Genomic DNA, 19,782 nt, shown 5'->3' on the forward strand with positions numbered 1-19,782 from the left:
GAGGAGAGGAGCTGCTCTTCGAGGTTAGACGTACCATATAAAAGCAACGTTCTACTTCAGAGGCAGAGAGGAGAGGGAAAGGCTTAGTTCTCTTCCCCTCCTTTCCCCAGCTACAGCTCACTTCTTCATTCTTGATCTCCATTCCTTTTTTTACCATCTTCCCGCTTCAGGTGAAACTCCCAGAGGATTACTGATCCCATCAACTGGCTGTGTTCTCTGCCAGACCTTAACTGTGTTGCCAGCACCTAGGAGTCCTGTTTTCCAGTTTTAGACTGGCAAGTGTGGCAGCTTCCTTAAGACTTTAAATTTAGCACACAAAACTCTCATAAGAAGTGAAAATTCTAGCAAACTCCTCAGATGAATAGGAAACCCAATGTTGATGGGAAGGGCTTTTGCAGCAGGATCAGAAAACTCTGTGTGAAGTGGACAATATAGGAATGAAAAACAAGATTTCTAGAATCATAAAGCTTATGAATTAAAATACTTTATTGTATTTCTCTTATGTTTTGAAAACAGGAGAGACAAGGAGGTCTCTTTCACTTGAAATGTGTAAATAGTCTCAATATGTTTCATAACTGATTACTATCCTCTGTTCTCTGTTGTCTTCTTAATGAAGCAAATATGAAACTTGCTTTGTTACCTCGGCTGGACTTTCTTCATCACACATGCATGTATGTAACTTCTGGGAGTGGTGCATATGTACAGGACCATATGATTAGAAACATAACTTGTGTAGGGGATGAAAAGAGCCCATGTGACTGTATATGCAAACGTGGTACAGCAGTAGCAGGTTAGAAGGCCCTTTAGATCTCATCTGTCCACCAATCCTATTAAAGAGAAGCTATTTGTCACTGGCCAAGTCTGTGTCTTGGTTGGCAGTTCTGGTTATTTATAGTAAAAAGCCCAAGTCATTTAAGCATTAAGGCAAATGTCAGCTCTGCTCACTGAATGCTCTTGGTTTGTTTTTCCCCCTTGTAAGCAGGCATGTCGGTTCTTGCAGTGATACCGTTCAATTTAAATATTCATTTCAAAAGGCGTGTGTCAATTGTTTTATAATAAACTGCCAAAAAAGGGGGTCTATGTTTGCTTGCCTCCTTCAGAAATTTCCACCCATAGGTTGGCCTCTGCTCCCCACCCCTTGGCTGTCGCCATGAATTCTAATGAACGCTGGGGCAGCTTATATAATGGTACGGCTCGCCAGTAGCCCAGCAGAGAGAGATGAGAAGAAAGTGTTGCTGTTTGTGTGGAGCTCTGCAATCAAGAAAAGCTGTATTTCTTGTTTGATTTCATAACTTGGAGTTCAGTCACCACTCCTAAGGGAGGTGTCGCTCTTAGTTATAGCTCTCCCATTATAAGTTGAAACCTGCATTGTGGCATAGGAACTCTTTAAAAAAAAAAAAACAAAAACCTTCTTTGCTGCTTTCTAGACTGTTTAGAGTTTCTTTTTCTCTTTTCTATTTTATTTTTCAGTTAGGTTGATTTTTTCCTTCCATACTAACCCTATCACCATAGTTGTGTGTGTGTGTGAATAAAGCTGAATAAGATAAGGACTCTGTATAGTTGTATTATTTTTTTTCTTGAATGAAAAATACTTTGGGTTGTCTCCCTGCTGCCTCCCTGTTTAACCCTGGGATGTGAAGGAGGCCAGTGTTTTTTCTTAGCTCTAGTTTGCCCAGTATCCTCATGAGACTAAAGCTGCCTCTCCAGTGATTGCAAAGTCGCTTCTGTGAGGCTCAGGAGGAGAACAAAAGCTAGTCAGGCTTCAGAGGATTCAAACCTGAAAGAGTTTATTTACTTTGTGACTTAGGTATATACCTCCCTTTCAAATTTGTTGCTCTGACCTGCAATTTGAAAAGCTGTAGTGCTTGGGAGGGAGGGAGAGATTGGGAATAGCAGAGTATTGTTTAGGTGATTGTTTTGTTTGGAAAAATAAACAAAAGGCCTTAATATCTTGAATATAGTGTCCTTGAATAACGCAATCTTTTCTATCTCAAGCCACTTTCAATACAGTATATAAATAGCTCTTACCTTTCTGTTTAATGTAACATTGCTTTAAGAACTTTCCCTCTGCTGTGCAGGACCAGTTGGTAACTTAGGTTTGTTCCCTAGCTTTGTATCCGTATTTACATAATGCAGCACACTATATACGTTAAACTCTTCACAAGCACAGCCCATCCAAGTCAGGACAGGTGACTGTTTTCGGTTGTGCCAAACCTGTATATCCCTAGTTAGTCACTCTTATCCACAGGAGAAAAAATTGTTCTGAACACCGACACGTAGGACTTTTTGTACTTCACTTCTTTGTATGAGTTTCTTAAGAACTGTTAGTGATTCCTGAGATGATTTTTTTCTTTAATTTAACAAAAAAGATTGCTGTGCACTACAGCCAAAGGCTGCAGAACTACTAGTTTATTCAGTGCAATGAGTCTGCAGTACTGAGCACATTATGCAGGCCGAGGAGATTCATGACCAAGAGAATATTAACTCAGGGACGATCTCTAGTTCTTTTTTTTTTTTTTTTTTTTTAATATAGTTTGGAATTGCATCACTGTACTGTGTCTGAATGCATTATATTTATCTTGAAGATGATGTGTTATTTGGTAGAGTGTACTCCAAGTGTACAGGTACAGGCCTGGATTTCTGAACCTATCCTCTGATCTCTCGCCTTGGTCTTCTACTTTTGGCAATATCTTAGTCAACCATGCCAAGGCAGGTTTCCTCAGTTCATTCTTCAAGTATGTTAAAGACTTAGGGATGCTAGCAGTTGCCAAACTTAGTAGTACTCATTTATGAAGTTTTGGCAGGGACTCCTAGGTTATGGAGGATAAAGAAACTGATACAGTTTCATTGCCATCCCTTCTCACAGAGGAGGCTACTTTTAAAGGATTAATCTGTTGGAAAGTTGAAAGGATTTAATGTATTGCCAGACACTGTTGCTTCTTGAAGCACAGTGCTCATGAGTGAATGTGCTTAGCCAGTCCTATGAACCTCAAGTAGAATAAACGCGTGGCTTTATGCACTTGCCCATTTGTCTCCTGCAGGTCTCTTAACATGCTGTGGAAAGCTCTTGGAGGCCTTTTAGACCTACTTGGGCAACTACTAAATCCAGCCAGGTGATTTCAGAACCATGCTTCTCACAAATCCATGGTGGAAGCTGTCTATATTTCTGTTCTCTCTTTGCCAGAGCATTAGCAATCCATATGCTGAACTGGGGTGAATAGGGTAAACAGGGTGCCAAGCCCACTGCTATGCATGATAGTTTTTAGAAGGAACATACGGAGGCTGTAGATGTTAACAGGCACCACAAGAAGGGAAAGTTCACAAAGTCTTACAGGTGAATGCTATTTTCTGTCCTGACTTAATGGATTTTACTGTTTTTAGTATCTCTGATAATGGAACAATGGAGTAAGCTTCAATGCAGGCTTTTAAATGTACTTTGAATTTTCTTGCAAATGGCTGTCTGCTGATTGCAAGAGATTGCAACAGTAATTGGCATGAGTAACTCTTTACATGGCTGAGAACACATCAGTAGTATGCACTCAGGTCTTTTATCTGACTTGGTGCTTGGGGGTTTCTCCAAAATCTAAAAAGCTTAGATCAGGATGAGCTATGCAGTAAGGTCTACTTCCATTGAAACATGATGCTCTGAGCTGTTGGCTGCTGTTTGTAAAACTTCTTTCATGGACTTCTAACAGCCGCCTGCACTACCAACACTGGGCTCCTGCACTGAAGTAGTAAAATTTTGAAATCAATAATGCATGACTTGGCTTCTAATAATGCAGCACAAACAAACTATTAGTTAAACAGCTGGCTTCTGGCTCTAAATGTATAATCAGAGTTAATTGAATCCTTGCTATTTTATTTAATCATTAGTAACTACATAATAAACTCAGGAGGTGATTAGCAGCAACAGTAACTGCATTTGTCATATTTCTTGTCTAAGAAGATGAAGGTCTGCTTTCTAAATGTTAATCCAGGCTGATATCAGTCCAGATACATAACAGCGAAGTTCTGATCCATGTGTGACAAGTCAGTGTCTTGCCTATACCAGATGTGCGTAACAGCCTGTTGGTGGAGACTTCCTGAGCACTTTGGACTGGGAGAATTGACAGTAACGGGACATGGTCAACATTGTGAACCAGTTGGGTCATGCAGTCCAGTGGTTTTTACTGCTATCAGAATTTTCTTTTGAAGAGGTTGTAGTACATGTTCACTAATGGTTATTGAAACAAAATATCCATTTTGGAAGTCTTAGCTACAAAATACTACTAAATTAAAACAAGTATTTTTGTTAAATATCTCTTTGAAGAGCACTAACTTAGAAATATTGATGAGTAATACTGTTTTATCTCAGAATGTATACTATTTTTGAATTAAAGCTAAAATATAACACAGTTGAGTCTGACCTGCATACAGCCTTGAAGTCATATTTTGTGGAACCTAGTAAATAAAACGTGAATTAGATCAGCTGCTTAGGCTGCCGTCTTAAATGGGCCTTCATTTCCTCTTTAAAAAAAGCACATCACCTTCACAAGTCTCCTATATAAGAAACATTTTTAAAAATAATGCTGTTAGTATGAGGTGTTACAAATGTACTTAATATTATGTCTTTAATATTAAATTTAAAATACAATTTCTCTTTAACAGTAAACTGGGAAACAGTGTGGAGAGCCAATACCAAAAAGAAATTTCGAGTTCACACCAATATGAACAGGAACGTTGGGCTTCTGCGAATCTTCCCAGGAATCACTGCTGCTGCTGTAAGTGTCACCACTTAATTTTGGAAGTGAATGAAGTTATGCTCAAATACTTGATTAGTAAGCTGAAGTAGGGAAGCTACATTGTAGTAGTACCAGTGGCTGGGTTTTTGCAGGGAAGGGAAAGTATCTGTCTTCTTCTGATAAACATTTTCTGTAATATCAGAGCATTCTAAGACTACTTTCATACACCATAAACTATTGATAAAAGCTTTTAAAATATCTTTTATCTAAACTGTCTGGGCTTTGGAACTTAAAATTAATTTATTATAAGGTCTCATAAATAGCTCAAGTGTACTTTTCTACAGAGGTATAGGCTACGATGGCTGTAGAAATGCTTTCTTGCTACATATTAAGGCATATTATTAGATAACTTGCCAAAGAATACATAATATGATGGATGGAGGTGACCTACAGCTCAAGCTTCTTTTTCAAGGTTCATTTTATCTCACACTGATGCGTGATCCTCAGTCTGTGATTCTGTATTCATACAGAGTTGAAGATGCGAAGTGGGATTTTGCTGCTCTCAGCCTTTAAAAATAGTTTCACAGAACTATGGTTTTAGGTAGATTTGTCTTTAAATTTTTCTCTAATACCAGTTCCATTAAATTGACAGGTCTTTCATGGCTGTTGCCATCTTAAATTGAATCCAGTAGTTTAAGCAGCACTCCTCAATTATATTACTATTCTTTCTAGGTGAATGTGAACAGATGGGAAGGCAGAGGGGTGGTATATTTGCAATAAAACTCCAACTGCATAGTTAGTCTCGTGGGGGCTTACAGCGTATTGCATTTAGCATATATAATCAGCAATGAAACATCTAGGTTGTTTAAAATACATCTTCGTAGAAAGAGAAATTTGCAAGGCATTTTCTTACATTGAGGCACAATAGCTACTTTGTTAACAACTGTCCCAGAATGAATTATTACCTCCTTTTTTTTTTTAATACCTTCAGTTAAACAAATTGTTTTTTGAGTTAAAAAAACTCCATCTTTCATTAGAATGTTCTTTCCTGAAAGGTGAGACAGTATCTTAGGCAGACGTTTGTTTGCAAAACTCTTTGCTGAAGTAACAAATCTGGGCAGGGGTGGGTGTTCTAATCTGAATTAATAATTCTGTATTTATTTTGTAAGTGTAAATCTACCCTTTTGTTCGTCCATGGTGCAACCATATAGCCTGTTAATGGTGCTTAAACAATAGCATCCTTTCTCACGCTAAGGTCATGACTGTGGAAAATAGTTTATTTTAAAGTCTATCCCTCCAGGAATTTAAAGGAAACTAAAGAGTGAAATTCTCAATTTCTCAATAACTCTCAAAAGTTATTCTATAATCCATTACTGTAAATAGGATGTACAGAAGAGCATGAGAAGACTGTAAGGCATGAGATCCTTATAACGGGAATACCTCATTTTTTAAAACTGTGCCATATGTGAAAATCTTAATGTGACATGAATGCATCCTTTGTCTCTGTTTCCTGTCTTGTTTTTAAACAGGTAAAAGCGTTTCTTCAGCCTCCAATTGAGGGCATTGTACTTGAAACGTATGGAACTGGCAATGCCCCAAATAACAGAGAAGACTTGCTAGAGGAACTCAAGAAAGCAACTGGACGAAAAGTAGTGATTCTAAACTGTACCCAGTGTTTACGAGGTTCTGTTACAACAGTCTATGCAACAGGGCAGGTGAGGGTTGTGCAATGATTTCAGACTCTACTGCTGTGTAAAAGAAACCTTTCACTGATACAACTTGATTGTATACGTCTAGTAATCCCGGTGTATAAAACCAGATTTGTTAAATTGAAGATACTGTTCATAAAATAACCATACCAGAAAAATCTTAGGCTGGAAGCATTTAAATACATGTCTGCAAACATAATACTGTTACTCCTAGTCTGAATGGTTTAAATAGTCAGCTCAAATCCCAAATCACTGTCTGCTTGCTTCTGTGCTGTGGTGTAGCTTTCCAGGATATCATGCATCAGATTGTTAGAATCCCTCCTGAAGGCATTCACTGAGCTAGAATCTAGCTTATGGATCAGATGGTCAGAGTAGTATTTGATAGGCTAAGCAATTACAATGTAAGAATATCAGGAAAGCCCGCAACTCCAAGCAATATTCCAAATATCAGTGTTTTATTTGACTAGAAGTACAACTGAATTCATAGAGATACTGGGAGAACAGTAAGTAAGGAAGCATCTGTCTTGCAGAATGGAAATCAGTTGTCTTTAACTCAGCCGGCTTAAAGCAGACTTTGTGTAAATGCTCTTAATATTCGGGACATTTTGTAGTGAGTTTCTTAATTGTGTATTAAGACATGACATCACTAAGACTAATAAGAGCTCAAAGCCATATGAGAGTGTATGTTGCATGTGGTGTGAAGGAAGCTGGTCTAACTGGCCTTTGTAAAAAGACCAGCCATTAAACATCCAAGAAGCATTGCCAGAGGGTGACTCATCCCCCTCTTTTAGACACTGTTTTTGTTGGGAGCAACCACCCGTCTGGCAGAGCTTCTTAATTGACTGCTCTTGTTGTTGGTTGGTCTTGCCATTGACTGCAAGACAAATGTAGATCATCTAAATTGGTGCTGAAACCTGCCTATTTTAACATTGGTTTTGACACAGCTTTAGATTATATTTGTTTCAAGATTATCCAGTCTGTTTTGAGCAGAAAGCAAAGGTGATTTTCATGTTTTGTTCACCTGTTCGGTATTCTAACTTGATGTATTGTGAAATGAGCAGTCATTTGAGTGTTGCTAAAATTTTGCCTAACTTAATGGGGGTGTTTTGAGAAGTATCTACTTTTGCAGAGATCTCATGCTCTGTAGCAAATAAAAATAGGAATACATGGATTATATAAAACAGTTCACACAGAAGGAAAACAGTTAAGTCAAGAAAAGACACCAAGCTTGTATTTGAAAACATGAAAACGAAGCCTAGCTTTTATGTGATCTTCTGCTTCAAATGAACTATTGAAGCGTATGGTAGGAAAAAAACCAAACAACTCAGCTCTGCTTAAAAGATTCTCCAAGTGTACAACTCTAAAAATGGGTTTTTGCACTTTAATCTAGACTGTTGTTCTACTCAGGTCACTAGCATTTGTCTTAGTAAACCACTGTAATGCTGTGTTGAAATGTGTTCACTTCTGGCATCCATCTTTTATGTGGAGCGTGTATTATGTTGCTTCAGCATCCATTGATGGAGGCTGTCCTGTTTTCTTGGCATCTTTTGAGATGCCACTGACAGAGCCAAGCCCTGCAAAATTACTTCATTCTTGTTCTTTCATTGCCTTCTCCATTTCATAAGGAAATGCTCAATGGAGGAAGTTTGGATGAATGCTGGAAACTTGCTGAATGTTAACTATATATACATATATATATATATATATATTCTTTAAATAAAGTCTTTCACAGGTCTTTGCATGTGGCTAGGCCATTTTTTACTCATTCATGCTAGTCCAGTGGGTGAGCTGAGTCCCTGGTTTCCCTTGAAGTATTTGTTTTAATTAACTGAATGTGTGGCCTCTGAGCCATCTGCATAGCAGAAACTTGTAATTGAGGGGACTTCAGGCATAGGAAGGAAGCTGGGAAATCCTTTCCTCCTTCTCTTTCCCAAGCCCACTGAAAAAGCCCTAAGTATTTCTCACCTTCTCTATATATGTTTTTTTTTGTGTGACTTTTAAAAATGTTGGTCTGGGGCTCTCAGAGGTGGTTAACATGCTGATTAAGTCTCTGTATTTTGCTAAAAATATTAGTTAAGTTACAACAAGTTTCAAAGCTGAAAATTATATACAAGGCATTTAAAAGTAAATCAGTGTAAAGAACCTACTGCAAGATGCTTAACTGTGAGGCATCACATAATAACTAAGATGATGGTCTGTAGTTTAAGGAAGTCTGAATGTTTGCCCAGGTACAATTTATCTGAAGATCTGAAATCTCCTTTGTCTTTGCTATACACTTACAAAGTTTGCTGACCATAGCAAAGATGCTTCTGCTTTTTACTACCAGAAAGATAGGTTTAAAATACTGGATCATCTTTCTTAGCTTTTCTCGTCAGAACTGGGTAAAGTGCATATTTAAGTTTTATGTTCTCCATCATATACTACTAGTGCAGCCTGAAAGGATATGAAAATACTCCTGCTGTGAGCACGCAGTAGTGCTGGAGTTCATCCAAAGTTATGCCCCATAAAAGAATGGTAAATATGTCTGAGTGAGAACAGCCTACTTGGCAATGTTCAGAACGCCACCGGGTTAAAATGGAGTAACTGCAGCTTTTCAGTACAGGTAGTCTGACAGCTCTGCGGATAGCTGGATACAGACTGGTAACCTTTCCGTTTGAGCACAGCGAGTGACCATGGCAAGTGTTTGGTTGAATTTTTCCATGTTCTTGCATGAAGAGGAATTTAAAGTACAAGTCAGCTTTATTCATCTGGCTCTAGTATTTGTCCAGTATTTGATAGCTAAAATTACAGAAACCACAGGTGGGAGTACAAATAAGAGAGTGAAGCATGGCTGCATGCTGTATTCTGTGTTGCTATATATCATTCATGTATGTTTTTTGTACACATGAGTATTTTTGAATGCTATGCTAATTGGAGTCATTATTCCTTTTTATTCAGACTCTCGCTGATGTTGGAGTAATTCCTGGAGGTGATATGACACCAGAGGCTGCCTTAACTAAACTCTCATACACGCTTAGCAAGCATAAGCTTAGCTGGGAGGAGAAGAGGCAGGTAAATATGTCAGTGTGACCTTGAAAGCCTTTAACTTTCTCATCTGCTTTGCTAACTTCTGCTCAGCTGAATGCCTTGAGCTTCTTCCTTGCATTTAAAATCAATTGGTTCCAGAGCCATAAAGTGAATGTCACATGTTGTTTTTTTTTTTCCTTATGGAAAACAGTGTTAGGCAAATAAACATACGTAGATTGGGAAAGAAAGGAATTCTCTGCATAAATCAGTTGAAGACCATGACCAAGCCACAAAAATGCAGTAGTCAACCCTGGGCATTTCCGTCCTAAAAGCACGTATGTGGAAATTCATAAGAGAGGCAGAATCCTAACCCTACTGATGTCAGCAAAGATCTTGTCATTGATCTTAGTGTGGTAAAGATCCAGGACTCATTCACAGAAAGCTAATTCTGAAAATAAATGGTACCTGCAGCCTCCTCCTTTACAGCACTACTTGTGTCAGTGGGAGAGAGATATTTTATAAATGCATCAAAAATAGAGGATTATTTTAAGAACCAATTGTAACTGATTTTAAAATCTTAATCCCTTTAACAGTGTTCTTTCTGTTTAGTGGTGTTTAATAAAGGCATTTTCCCCCAAATTGATATAGTTCCTTTACACAAAGAGCATACAACTTTGAATTAGATAGAGGAACAGCAGTCTGCAGGAATGCATGTGTTTCTGTGTTTGTATGCAGTGAAATCATAACCCTGACACTTTGGGAGCTGACATCATGATGAGTCACTCTCTAGACTTAAGCACTGCATGCACATGTGTATCTTATGATGGTATTTTGTTTTTATTAAAATTGAGACAAATTTGATCTTAATTTCATGCTCAATAGCTTCCAACCAGTAGGAGCTCTGAGACAAACATGTTAGGATACCTGTGATCCTAAGTGGGGTGGCTGGAAGTACCACTTACTGTGGTTACAAACAGTTTCAGACTCTGAGCTTTCAGTTGTTTGCTAAAGCCCTTGCTCTGAAAAATGAGAGGAGGAGGGGCTATGTGTTTTTTTGTGAGGATGGCAAGAACATACTCTGTGCAAGAACATGCTTAAGAGGCGGCATAATGTTATGAGCTGTGGTATTGCTTGTGTTTGTGTATATACACTTTAGAAACTCGGGCTCTTTACTGGTGCCCCACTGGTACACTCACTGACCCTAAAATATACATATACTAGCCTCTTTTTTAACGCAGACTTTAATATTCTTGCACAGAGGATCATTTGACCTGGGACCGGAGAAACTTTCTGTCTGGCTTCCTGCCTAGTGTATGGGTTAAAACTAAATTTGAGATCCAGTTTGCCAAGGTGAGGTAGCTGAATTACTCAGATGAGGACTTGATGACATTACAATTTATGTACCACTGGCACAAGGTATACCTGTATCTTCACATGCTGTCCTTTGTAATGTGCTACACAGTGTTGTGAGCTAGTGCTGGCAGCTTCTTTGTATGGCTTAAAAAACAAAATAACTTTTATAGTTTCTTTAAGTTAAGCAGGATTGATTTCCTCACTTGACTCACTCTACAGGCCCACCAACCATTGTGTTGGCACAACTAAGGGAGCAGCATGCTACATTGCTTGGGCAGGAATGAGTGGTAGAAACCAAGAGAAGAAGAAAGCCTGGAAATATGTTGTCTGTGGCAATATCTTCAGCTAAGCATATCACCAAACAATAGTCTCCCAAGAGACGGAAGCTCTCCTGAAGCTGGCGTGGTTATTTTAGGATTCTCTTTCAATACGGAGAAGCAAGGAATTTGCCCCCAGACACATGCAAATGGCTGCAGAGCTGGTAGGACTGAGTAAGGCACATAGGGTTTCTGCATTGGGCTCATTTAGCCCAGGTGCCAATTGCTAAGGTTACCTGTGCAAAGCGATGATCTCAACCTGTCAAACTCTAAAAGCAGTTGGTATCCTCTGAGCGAGTTACACGTATGTGATGGGACTCTTCCAGCAGACAGCTATAGTGTTGTCAGCGCTTGGGAGGTTTTTTTTTTTTGTAATAAAGGGCATGCCTAGACATAAGTAAACCTCGGGCATTCCTTCTTCCAACATCACATCTGTTTCTTGCAAACTTTCACAATCCTGCTTTTTAAAATTCTAATTGAAATAACTGTGCTTTATAGCTGCATCAGCAACCTGTAGTGAAAGAGTGCCAGTGTGTAAAATCCTCAAAACTGAGGAAACCAGTTGCTTTTTCTTAACGAATGGCTTCTCTCTCTGTTCTCCAGATTTCACAGAACCTGTCTTTTAGAGTATTTTCATTTCTTTATTACTGTGTTCAAGTAATTTCTACACATTAATTAGCTGTCCTATTTTTTTTTCTGGTTGTATTGGATGCACCCACCCTGCAAACTGTTACACACCTGCTTTAATATCAAATAATTAGTACTACAGTAAACCCTCTGCTTTTAAAACGGGTTCTATGGCCAAATTTTAACAAAATCAGAGCTAATGGAGCTATTTGAAAATCAGCTGAAACAGATGACTGTCCACAGGCAGCACTGGGTTCTTTGAGGCCTAAATATACAGTCTGTGTCGGGGTACTGAGTTTCGGGAATGCTGGCAATAGGCAGCATTTCAAAATATTCTGTTCTTCAGCCTTACTCTGATAATTACTCACTATCTTTCTGTTTTTAAGTAGGCTGCAGCTTACCCCAACAGGGAACTTCTGTCCGCATACTCTAGAAATTGAGTTTTGTTATGTGCTTATTTTGGTTTCATTGCTTTAGAAGAAAGTTTTATTTCCCCGTCCCTTTTTCTTCCCTTTGTCTTTTTAAACTTGCAGTCTTCATGGCACAGTAACTATTTCTTTAATCTTTTGTCTGCATTCAATTAGTTTCCATAATTCCTCCGAACAATTTTCTAACTTGATCCTAAGATTTTTTTATTAGACTGCTACCATATTTTTCCTCTGCTAACAAAGGATTTGATTGCTTGCTTTTCAGATGCTGAGTGAGAATCTAAGAGGAGAAATGACTGTTGTACCCACAGGAGCCAAGATCTCTCTGAGAGATAGCAAGTTTATTCAAGCGATTGCCAGATCTCTAAGTATCAGCTGCAAGGAGGTATATGCTTAAATATTCAAAACCAAACTCATGTAAATCTGTAAACTCAGTTAAATGAACCTAGCTTAAAGATGAGCAACAAAGCTGAAAGAAAAATGAAACATTAGACCTTTTTTATTATTACTTTTTTTTTTTAGTACTGAGCGTCCCAGCTAAGCAATTGGGGTAGAAAGAAAGGACACAATGACAAGCATAGCATTAAAATGTTTTTAATTAAAAACATATTAACTTTGTTGGTTTTTTTTTTCTTTGTAGATCCATCTTGAGTTTATTTTCTTGGCTGGCTGGCTGCAACAGCAAGCCTCAGACAGTTGCTGTAATTCAGGGTATCAATGATATGAAAAAGTGCTGTGTGTTTTTGTGGTCAAATGTATTGACAGTTTGTAGCAAGCCAAATAATAAGGGGTGAAACAGCTTAATTGTACATGCAGACATAGAAGGATGATACTAGTGAAGCATTACACAAGGATAATTTGTGCTTTTTAATATTAGTCTCTCCCAGATGGAAAATCAGAAGCTATAGTACTGGTTTTAAGATAAAAGCATTTGCCTTTCTCTTGACTCAGTGTCAGGGAAGATGAGATTTTAGTAGCTGTATGAATACTGAATTCATGGTTCTTTAGTATGAGAACTGTGAGGTTATTTAGTGGGTCTGCGGGGCTTGGCAGTAGAGGTTTGGAAGTGCAGGTTACACAAATATACATGGATTTGCATGAATAAAGTTGTTGCAGTCTTGAGGAGAATGGACAATAGGATCTTCTCCAACTCCTACCAGCCTTGTTTCTCATCCTGTACTGATGTACAACTCTGGCACTGCAGAGATGGTAATTAGTATGTGCACTTAACTGGTATTAATACCAGATAATTGTAGTGTTGCTAGGGAGGAAGATAAATCTTTGTGGATAGGAGACCTACAAAATGTAAAATAAGCATGAGACTTCTTTCCTTCCAAGAATTAATGCTACCAGTTTTAAATATCCAAATGACTAATTTGGAAACTTCACCTGGAAGTGCAAAGGCAGTGTTGTTATAACTTGGACATCAATTATATTAGAGGCAAGGCTGATTTTAAATGTTTACTTTTATTTGTTTCTCAGGAGTTAGAAGCTGTAAGAGATGCATTAATTCCACTTCTGGCTTGTGCTGCAGCGAAACTGGGTGACATAGATGCAATAAGAGCCATAGCAGAAATGGTAATGTAAAATTAACTGTACAAAACTTTATTTTTTAAATATAGCTGTAAATGATAGGAGGAAGCTGGGAAGCAACTATTTAAGTCAAGGTACTTTGACTAATAGAATTGGTTTCTAGGCATCTCAGTCTCTGCCTTTCAAAACTGGTATGTTCTTTCCCCTATCTGGTTCTCAGCTGTTTACATTTTCTTTTGAACTGTGAAAATATGGGTGGATTAATATGCAAGTTCTTATCTGCTAACTTTGGAACACTTTAAAATGGTTTATGCTGCTTTCTTTCATTTAACTTTCTTTATGCATATTCATAGTATCCAGCTTTTGGATGTAAATTTGTCATGATTAAAAAAAAGAATTTGAAAATTATGTTTAAGTGAAACATAGTGCAGTGCTAAATCAGGATTTTGGCTCTCCTGATAGCTCTAGCTTGGCTTATACCTGAAAAAAGAAATAGTTATTTCCCTGTATCATCTTCTACACCTCTTTGTTTTTTCTTTTCCTAGCTTTAACCCTACTCTTGAGGCTTTGATAATGGGCCTAGAAAAAGGATAAATGTATCTTGAAAATAACAATAAACTAAGACAAGTAAAATTAGCAGACTCTAGGCACAAAGCTGCTGCATGGAGTACTGCAGTAAAGAGCCTATCTGAAGGGGCTGTAATGGGATAATATGTTGGGGGGAGAACATACGGAAGGTGAAATATCTTTATTGGTGGTAAAATCAACACTGTAAGCTTGACAAGCTTAATATTTTGGTGGTACAACAACTTGTGGTTTGTTGTACCAACAATCAAATGTGCAGCCAGTATCTTTTTAGCATGTGAAAGATTTTTCCTTTTGTAGGGTGGAAACTTGAGCTGTGAAGACTACGATGGTCGAACTCCACTTCATATTGCAGCCTCTGAAGGTCATTTGCCATTAGTTGAGTATTTGTTGACATCTGGTGCAACTGTTTATGCTAGAGACAGATATGGATCTACCCCACTGATGAATGCAATCAAGTTCAGGTAACAAATTAATTTATATGCCGCTTCATGTAAAGTTTATAAACCTTATATCAGTTTTGATTTAAAGTCCATCCCTGTTTTTTGGTCTTGTTTTATCTCAGCAGTCATATGTAAATGACAGAAGTTAAAGTAACACAAAACAGCTTTGTTTCAAAGGATGTGACTAGCCTAAATTAAAACTATTTTTGAAATAACATGAAATGAAAGCAAAAAACTTTGTATGCATGCAAAAATTTAGCATAAGGTAACATTGCTGCCTTCCCGCCAAGTCTTTGTCCATAATTTCAGGACTCCACTGTTTGTTATGAGGCTTCCTTATAAAACAGAGCCAAACTGCATACTCATTTTGACTGTTAGAAGTGCGAGTCTAGGATCTAGGGCTGTCTGTTTCCCTTCTGTCCTCCCCTTTCCCATCACGGGGAAACCAGACTGTTTCAATTGGCAGAAAATATACCGGTAGGTTGACATGTTTTAATCTTTCCCTTCCACCTATGCTTGCCTGACTCTCTTGTTGGGTGACTACTTTTTTGATTTTTCTCTTCCGCCCACTCATAATTATATGGGATGGCTGTGTGGCTCTGCCTGTTTTGTGGATTTCCTCTTCCTGTTGTTCTGAATGTCAACAACTCTTGAATGGTAGTCGTGGACATGCAATTTACTGGTCCATGTTGTGTAGTCTTAAGGAATGGTCATGGCACAGAATATAAAAGTTATCAGTTAACAAAAGTTTAATTTTTGAACAGTTTATATAGCCTGGGGATTCGTAGAGCCATTGGTCTTCCAACATGTTAGAAGCTGCATGCTCTAGTCTCTCCTTGTTTCTTTGATCCACTTTCAGCTCCTTATCTCACGTTCAGTCTGTGTGATGGCAGGAGAGAAGGTTTTTCCATAAAGGCGCTTGGAAAGGTAGAATTATAATGGTCTTCATGGGTGTCTGTCCCCACATATTTCTTCAGCTTTCTAATGTTGACAAGTTCACCTGGTCTTTCAGGCTGGAGTTTGATACCTGGAGGTCTGACAAGCCTGTTTTTGCATTGGCTGCAGAAATATATATATATATATATTTCCTGTCTCAAACACCAAATGTAGAAAATTCAACAGGTCCTATTAACTTGAGATTTGAAGTCCTGTCTGGCCAAACTGCTATTGCCATACCTACTGCATGGTCCCCTATGGCTTTACAGTTGTTGCTTTATCTTATGAGCACATAAGCCCTTCAATGGCAAACCCTGAAAGTCTTAAAGCAAAAACAAGCCCAACAGCAAATCAAACAAATAACCTCATAGCTGAATAGGGGTGGCTCTAGTCCAATGTGAGAAAATGCTAAAGCATTAGATACCATTAGATGTTCCTGCAAATCAAGCACCTACTCTTTTTTTTACCGCACCCAACTACTGCCTGAGGAATTTCACATGAGCTTGTTGTTTGGATTCCTTAGCATTGCCACTCCTATATTAGACTCCTACTATGACTCTTAAGCTCTTTAAAACTGCACGCACATTTTGATATGGGGAATTGTAAAAGGAAACTGCACCATAACCATTTTCAGTTTCTCTTTTTGTTTCCACTGTTGGAATGAGAGGAAGGGTTGACTTAGAACTCATCTCATAAATTTGAATTTATGATCTGCTATGTACTCACACTGCATTTTCACCCTGATAAGCACACAAAGGAGATTGGAAAAGATCAGACAGCTTTATATGTGTGTAATTAGATACCCACTAAAAGATTTAAGCTACAGAAATATTTAAATTTTGTTTATTAAACAGTTGCATGCTGAAAGTGAAGAGATTATCCTGATGCAATGTGCTGTGTGGCAGAGAAGGAAGGGAGGAAAACTGACCTTAACAAGAAGTCAATGTTTTAAATTGTTTCATATTGTGACTTTCTCAATTTTACTGAATATTGCATCAGGTTAATCCCATTTTCTGAGAATTAATATTTGTTTAATTGGAATATAATTGCAGTACAGAATCTACTCATCTTAAACGTAGTTTCTTTCAGTTTTCCATGTGACATTGCTCAGTGGTTTGCCTTTTAACCTAGCATGCAAATTTGTATAACGATGACTGATTTCTGTTTTCCATTTAATAATTTGTAAAGATGATCAGGAGTTTTGTCTTCTTAAAAGCTTCTTAACATAGCACTGTCACTTATAGACTAGCAACTTGATCTATACCAATGGCAGTCTCTTAATATTTTTGACTCTAAGTGACTCTTTATTTCTTTAGATCGTAAAATGTGGAGTCCCTTTCTAAATAGGAAATAAAGTACATTTCCGCTTTTTCATTTGTAACTATGCAATTTGCGTGTAGTCTCATTCACTTTATGCATGAAGTTAAACAGACCACTGTTAATTTAGGCCAGTTGCTTGACATATCAAAATTAGTAGCATTCCTTTAACTTCTTAGAGTACCCTCAAGGGATAATTCATTTTCAAAACAATAGAATAATATTTTTTTAATAACAGAAACTCTTCTAAGCAGGTAAATGTCTTGAATAAAAATTGTGTATATTTTATGTAGTAAAAGCACTTCCATTTACTTACAGTACAGTGGTAAAAGGTTGAAAAAGGGGAGTTGCTGGTGTACTGCTGTGAGAACATCAGATTAGAGGTAGTAAAATTACCTCCCACATAAATAAGAATTTAAATACTTGATATTTTGCAAGGTTACATTTACATTACTTCAGGAAATATAAGGCAGAGTGAAAATCTAAACATTAATGATTCCAGAAGTACGCTGAAGTTTGTCCTTACGTTATTTGGGCATACAGTTCCTACTGATACCATGCAGAAAAGTGAACAAGTGAAACTAAGCTCATCCTGCCGTAACCCTTGCAGTTGCTAGGGAAGCAAGCGTTAAAAAGAATGAAGCCCATCAAGTTTGGATATACATTACACCTGCATTTCTTTAAAGAGAGTTGGTGGAAGGTGTACACCCTAAGGCCCCAATCCTACAGACTCTTACATGTGTGCTCATTTCACATGTGTGATTCATCCCTTTTGAAGTTGATTCACTTTTCTAAGTGTCTGCCAAGTCAAGGCCTAAGATGATATGTACTGTACAGCACCATGGTCGCTGTAAATCCAGAGCACTTGTGAAATGGTAGAAGTTCTGATGTCTTTGTCTGGAACTCAAGTTTGAGCCATAGGAATGGATATTTGAAGACCGCACTAGAATGTTTATTTTGTTCTTGAGCCATTAAAATATTAGTTTACATTTTTCTTTTATTTAATCTCCAATGTTATCAGTAATACAGTCACAAGAGGTGAAGACACTAGAAACACTTTTTTTTCTGACCTTCATAGAACAAATAAATGTCAGTAGTAGTATCAAAAGACTGACTTTTAAGTAACATATGCAAAATAGCATTGTTTCTGTAGGCTATGTCTGACCAGGAGCCATGGTTAGGTAACCGAAGGAGCTAAGAAAAGGAAGAGTCAGGAATAGCTTGCAGGTGACATGTGTCCTCGTGGCTTTGCTTATCAGATGGGGCTAGACTGGACAAGCAGCTGTGCACCCCAGGTTAACGTGGTGACATGGGCCTTTCCTCTGACCGTGAGCTTTGATTATTCAGCAGTTGCTCTGCTGTTGGTTATGTGTCGTCATGTTAGAAAGGGAATTGCATTTGAACTGTTCCCAAGAAGTTTATGTCTCATGACATCAGCTGAACTACAGATCAGCTAAACTGGTCCGTCTGAGGCTTTGGTAAAGCCATAGTGGAGCAGCACCTGAAGAAACAACATCTGAAGACAAATCTCTCATGTGCATAAGACGTATGAGAAAATTCACAGCCAGCCTCTCAAAATATGAATAATGCTCTTGTGGGTAGGAGTGAGACAGAAGAAGTGTTACTCTGGATAGGGCTTAAATTTTTTGTGAATGATTCTGTTTGGATACCGTTTAGATACCATTTGGATGAAAGTAGGAACAAGCTCTTGCACAGCTTACCTCCTGCATAGTTTTCACACTGAGTGATGGGAGTGTGAGAGGTGGTCGGCTTGCTTTCTTGGACAGATCTGCTCTTCCTAGTCACAGTACTAAATTTAACACTTTTAAATTCCCATTACTATTTGTCTCTATTAATTCTTTCCCTTAAACAAGATCTCCTTTACCCTCCCCTTAACCAGCAGTGATATACAACACTTCCTCTTCTTCCCACCATACCAAGAAGCACGATTTTAAATGATTCCCAGTCCTCGAGACATTATACTTCTATTTATAAATGTTGTGTTATAAGCATTTATTGTAAACAGGTAGTTTCAGTCCTTAAAGATTTATTTTACTTTAAACCACTCTTTTTCCCCCCCTCATTTAAATTTGCTTCTTTAAACGTGGGGAAAATGCCCCCAGATCTGCCTGTATCATAAACTTACAGAGTGCCACTCAGAGCAGTAGAGGCTCTGGAGCACAGGGGGGACATGAAGTGCATTCTGGAGGTTGTCTTGCTGCCAGTGAGGAGTAAATGGTTACAATAATGGAAAAGTATTTCCCGACTCTTTGCTGGACTTGAGGGAAGATACCTCTAAACATTACATGTCTTTCTATGGGACAGGACTAAAAGACTTTTATTTTAAGAAGCACTAGTTTCATGCTGAGATTTTAAGAATAAGGTGGGAAATGAGGAATAATCTGTGGCAGTCGTTGGAGAGTAAGCAGACGCTATCCATGCGCAGTTCTGAACTAAGAGCTTGAGTGAACAAACATGTTCTACTTTAATATATTTTAGTCGGGTTCATTTTCAGCTAATTATTGTTCTAAAAAATTCATGTATGTAGAATTCATTCTCCACTGCAGACTGAAAAATAGGATGCAGTGCCATTATTTGCTTTCTCAAGGAGATACTTGTGGATGACTAGACATGTTGCAAGGGACCCTCCTGAGAAAATATTTTAGATAACTGAACAAACTTGCAGTGTGTGCTGTTCCAGCAATGCTTTGGCATGAAACAAAGATACATTTATTTATTTATTGCTGTCAATTGAAATGAAGTACATTTAAAAAAATATTTTAAAAAATATGTCTGGTAGAGTAGAT

At 38.0% G+C, this 19,782-nt stretch overlaps 1 protein-coding gene across 2 annotated transcripts in view; it reads left to right on the top strand.

Annotated features, from left to right (window-relative positions):
• ASPG (asparaginase) overlaps nt 1-19,782 on the top strand; it is a 45,568-nt gene that overhangs the window by 17,859 nt on the left and 7,927 nt on the right. For both annotated transcript variants that reach the window (XM_066998417.1, XM_048069859.2), the window contains exons 7-12: nt 4,648-4,760; nt 6,251-6,436; nt 9,368-9,481; nt 12,427-12,546; nt 13,644-13,739; nt 14,580-14,743. In XM_066998417.1, coding sequence (XP_066854518.1) covers nt 4,648-4,760; nt 6,251-6,436; nt 9,368-9,481; nt 12,427-12,546; nt 13,644-13,739; nt 14,580-14,743 — 793 coding nt within the window. The remainder of the gene's footprint in view (nt 1-4,647; nt 4,761-6,250; nt 6,437-9,367; nt 9,482-12,426; nt 12,547-13,643; nt 13,740-14,579; nt 14,744-19,782) is intronic.

The sequence above is a fragment of the Anser cygnoides genome, chromosome 5 (assembly GCF_040182565.1).
Source record: "Anser cygnoides isolate HZ-2024a breed goose chromosome 5, Taihu_goose_T2T_genome, whole genome shotgun sequence".
NCBI classification, from domain to species: domain Eukaryota; kingdom Metazoa; phylum Chordata; class Aves; order Anseriformes; family Anatidae; genus Anser; species Anser cygnoides.